This window comes from Mastomys coucha, unplaced genomic scaffold (assembly GCF_008632895.1).
Source record: "Mastomys coucha isolate ucsf_1 unplaced genomic scaffold, UCSF_Mcou_1 pScaffold7, whole genome shotgun sequence".
NCBI lineage: Eukaryota > Metazoa > Chordata > Mammalia > Rodentia > Muridae > Mastomys > Mastomys coucha.
In genome coordinates this window covers 9,541,142-9,545,815 of record NW_022196913.1, presented here as the reverse complement: position 1 = coordinate 9,545,815, position 4,674 = coordinate 9,541,142, and the positions used below count along the sequence as shown (strand labels likewise).

The 4,674-nt window shown below is 39.0% G+C and overlaps 1 protein-coding gene across 1 annotated transcript in view; it reads left to right on the top strand.

Moving 5' to 3' along the window:
- The first annotated feature begins 1,929 nt into the window (after positions 1-1,929).
- LOC116082586 (aldo-keto reductase family 1 member C13-like) overlaps positions 1,930-4,674 on the top strand; it is an 18,245-nt gene continuing 15,500 nt past the window's right edge. The window contains exons 1-2 of the mRNA XM_031359482.1: positions 1,930-2,051; positions 3,167-3,271. Coding sequence (XP_031215342.1) covers positions 1,968-2,051; positions 3,167-3,271 — 189 coding nt within the window. The 5' untranslated portion in view covers positions 1,930-1,967. The remainder of the gene's footprint in view (positions 2,052-3,166; positions 3,272-4,674) is intronic.

Below are 4,674 nucleotides of genomic sequence, written 5' to 3'. Positions count from 1 at the left end.
AAGGCACAGATGTTTAAGGATAGTTTCTGGTCCACTGTAGCATTAAAAATATACTGCATTTATATTTGAAGTTTTCCAGGTTTGCCCAACCCTGTATTTCTTTAAATATTCTTGGCATTTCAACTAGTCTAGAACTAATAATTAAGCATAGGAACACTCATTTCTCCTGTATATATATACTCTTCTACAAAGATTCATTTATTATCTAAAGTTTTAAAATCTTCTGAGAGAATTGTGCATTTTTGCTTCCAATTTTAACTAGGCAGAATTTCTAATTTGAATTATTGTTTAATTAATCAATCATTCTTACTTTCTTAAGGATATTTATCATTGTTTCATCCACCTGAAAATTTCCCTATTTTTGTAATATATCATTCTAAATTATTTTATTATTGAGACACAAATATGTTTAATTAAATCACTAGGGCAAATAAGCTTCATTTATGAATATTGAACAAGGACATAAGCTATAAAATATTGATCTGCATTTTAACATCTTATTTATAGTTATCTAAAATCAGAGACTGGAAAAATGGTCCAGTGGTTAAGAGTGGTTGCTATGAAGTCATGGGACCAGGGTTTGTATTTCAACACTTGTATAAAAAGCTAGGTCCCACAAGAATGCTAGTTATTCTATCCCAAAGTGACTGGACACAATCTTCTGGTACACCCAGCATATACACACAGATATTTAATATTAATATTTAATATTTGAAACAAATATTAGAAACTGACCTAAGAAATGAATGTGTCAGTAAAGTTTAAGTCATGTTGCATGTTGCAGGGGGGAAAAAAAAAACAGTAACTGCTAATTGTTTAGTAACCACTAAGCACTATTCTGTGCTGTCCCTTTACTGTGTATTTCAGGATTACACTTCTGTCAATGACAACAAAAAAATTCAGGAAAAAAATTGAAGGGAGAAATTTCAAAAAGTTTAAAGTTTTCAAGTTTAATTGTTGATCTCTTTTTTATAAAATTCCAAGAAGACTAAATTCAGTACATGAGTTATTTTTTCCAATAAATAATTTATTTATTCACTTTACATCTTGATTGCTGTCTCTGCCCCTTGTCCATGCTACCCTACCCCCAGTCCTTTACAAAGTCCCTTTCCCCTCCCCTTCTCTCTGAGAGGATGGAGGTATTCTTGATATACCCTGACCCTGACCCATCAACTTTCTCCAAGGCTAGGTGCATCTTCCTCTCCTTCTGAGACAAGGAAGCCCGGTTAGGTGAACAGATTCCACAAAGGCAACAGCTTTAGGGATAGCCTCGCTCCAGTTATTGGGGGACCCACATGAAGACAGAGCTGAACATCTACTACATATGGGGGGGGAGGTAGATCTACCCAGAGTATGCTTTTTGGTTTGTAGTTCAGTCTTTGAGAGCCCCCAAGGGTCCAGGTTAGTTGGCCTTGTTGGTCTTAATATAGGGTTTCTATCCCCTTCAGGATGTTCAATCCTCCCCACTCCCCCAGCCCTGAAATACTTGCACAAGAGTTCCTGAGCTCCATCCAATGTTTGGCTGTGGGTCTCTGCATCTATCTCACTCAGATACTAGATTAAGCCTCTCAGAGGGCAGTTATGCTAGCTTCCTGTCTGCAAGCATAACAGAGCATCATTAATAGTATCAGGATTGGTGCTTGCCCATGTGATAGGTGTCAAGTTGCACTGAGTATTCCTTGGCCATCCCCTCAGTCTCTGTTCCATCATAGTTTCTGCATTTCTTGTAGACAGGACAAATGTTTGGTTGAAATATTGTGAGTGGTTTGTGTCCCTATCACTTTAAGAATCATAAGCTGGGGAGCAAAGATAGTTAAACATTAGCCAGTGAGAAGGCATGGCTAACTTCCAGAAAGGGAGTGTCCCTTGTTAACCATTAGACAGGAAGTTGATATATGACGTTTACCCACTTCCCATTCAGAACGACAGAAGACTCAGGAAGTGCTTAGCCAGGGGAGTGAGAGACAATGAGCTCCAAAGAGCAGTGTGTCAAACTAAATGATGGCCACTTCATTCCTGCCCTGGGCTTTGGCACCTATAAACCCAATGAGGTAAGATTACATATTCTCAGAATCTCCAGACTAGAGCTAATCCATGTGGAAAGCAGATAGTTAGGTTTGTCCTGCATCAGGGTCTGATTGTGTCCCCTGCTTTTTGATTGTTCTTGCTAAATAGAGGTTACAGCAGCAGCTGCATTTGGTGGCTGTGGGTAGGAGACTGAGCTGGTTCCCTAGGTAGGGTGTATGAGGATTCAAGCAAAAGAAGAGTGTCTATATTCATGCTTGTTTTTTCTCTGAGGAAAAATTCCTGCTCCTGGTCAATCAGTAGGGAGGCATGCTTAATGGGGAACAAAGGGAAGGCCAAACTCTAAAGTCATTTTCTCTGGTAGTAGGTGTTAGTGCAGCATATAATGAAGCTACAGGGTACATGTCTCAGTGGCACTGGGACATTTGGGATATTTGTCATAATTCAGTCAGTAACTTCAGGGACAGGGAGAAAGTTTGTTTATGTTGTTATTTTTGCTGCCAGCTAGGGAATCTGGGCTTGGCAGGATATGACTGTATCTTTTCTTTTTCTTGGATTTAGTTTTCTGGCATAGGCCTGCCTGTGAGTTTACGTTTCCAATTCAGGGCCTGTCAGCTCTAAGAGAGAACTTGTCTGTGAGCTCTGGGCTCAAAGGGACAGACCCATGACCTAACAATTCCGGGCACAATGCTTTTCCTATGTCCATGTTTCACAGCTTGATAGAGGAGAAGAAAGTCACCAGATTGCTTATCAGCTTTCTTGGTTGTAGTGTGGGAAGAGACTTCTGTTTATGTTCACAATCTACAACACCATTTTTCATTGCAAAAAGGCAAGATGCCAGAAATGAACATAATAACTCAGGGTGCCTTCCTGTAGATCAGTGGTTCTCAATCTGTGGGTTGGAATGCCTTTGGAGTTCCAAGAGTTTGCGTATAAGATATTCTGGTCATCAGATATTTACATTATGATACATAACAGTAGCATAATTATAGTATGAAGTAGCAACAAAATCATTTATGGCTGGGAATCACCACAATATGAGGCACTGTATTATAGGGTCACAACATTAGGAAGGCTGGGAACCAATGCTGTAGACTAACGCATGAAACAAATATTTGACAATACTTTGATTTTGTTTCAGGATAGCCATCAACATCTCATAGTGAATGTTTACCCAGAACTAAGTGAGGTCTCCCATTTACAACTCTCAACTGTGGGAAACTTACTGGAATTCTACAATGCATCATTCTGATGGGGAGAAGGAGGACCTAGTAAAAGATGTGTGAATTATCAGTATTTATTAGTATATGTTGGATTTAGAGCATGGTTGTCCTCAGAATGAAAAACATCAAGGTGGACTATTGGCTAACCTGGAGGGACTTTCTTGTTTTCTAGTCCTCCTGAGACTTTGTGTGATAAAAGGACCTCTTCCCTTGACTTCAAATTTTTCCATCTCCTTCCTGTTAGACTCCAAAGAAATCTGGAGATATACACAAGATTTGTTGCTTTTGCAAAGTTGCACCAAAAAAAGAAAAAAGAACAAAAGGAAGGAAGGAAGAAAGAAAGAAAAAACGAAACCGGTCAAGGCCACTACTGGAGCCTCAGCGTTAATAACTCACAGTGTCCTTATTCTTGGATAAGTCAGGCCTGGTTTCCAGAAAATTCTGCTAGAAACAAGGATTTTACTCCCTGTCTTTTATTGTGAAAAGATAATTGTAGCGATTCTTAAAATAATCGCAAAAGCTATTGTAATTGACTTTTTAAAACCTTTGTAAGTGTTGTGTGATTGTATATGTTCATGTTTGTGAACATCTGAGGATGTTAGTGGTCAAAGCCATCCTCCATTGCTCTCACTTTACTTGTGTGAGGTTTGGTATCTCACAGAGTCTGTAGGGCTCAGGGATGAGCTCCAGGGCTCACCCTGATGCTGCCTCCTCAAGAACTGGGCCTGCATGCCATACTCTGCTTTACAAGACAGCTGAGGGTCTAAACTAAGATACCAAAGTTGTTTGCAAAGGTGTTATTGAATGAGAAACCTCCCCAGCCCACACCCTAAGCCTTTAACAAAAATCCAGTCATATCATTCTACAAATCTGGCAAACAAAGAAATAATTTTAGATTTTAATTCTAACCATGCCTTTTTATACAAATACTCTTTGACTGAAATAATCTCTAACAGTATAGGTAAGGTACTATAAATAAGGATATATTCTTAATGGTAGATTTTTTATACCTGTCTGAATTTAGGTCTATCAAACGAAGAAAATAAATTTGTAGAAAGACTAACCTAGGACAGTACTTTCTATCTAAGTCCCTATTAACCTGGCCTTGCTTGGTATCTGTGATCTTTGCTTCTCATTCTTTTGTAACAGTGTCTTAGCTGGGAACAGAAGGAGTGTCTGTATAATTGTCCTGTCCCAAGCAGACTTCCTTGTGTTCAGTTTGCTTAGTCATACATACATTTACTGTGACTTTCTAGCAGGCCACTGAACCCAGGGTAAGCATCAATCAGTGCCTGTAAGTAATCAGGGTTGCATGGGTATAACGCAGTCCTTGGATGCAAAAGTCCTGCTGTTAATCTAAAAAGACCCCGAGAAATCAATTTTGGCTCACTAGCTGAAATGTAGGACAAAATATGGGCAAACATTG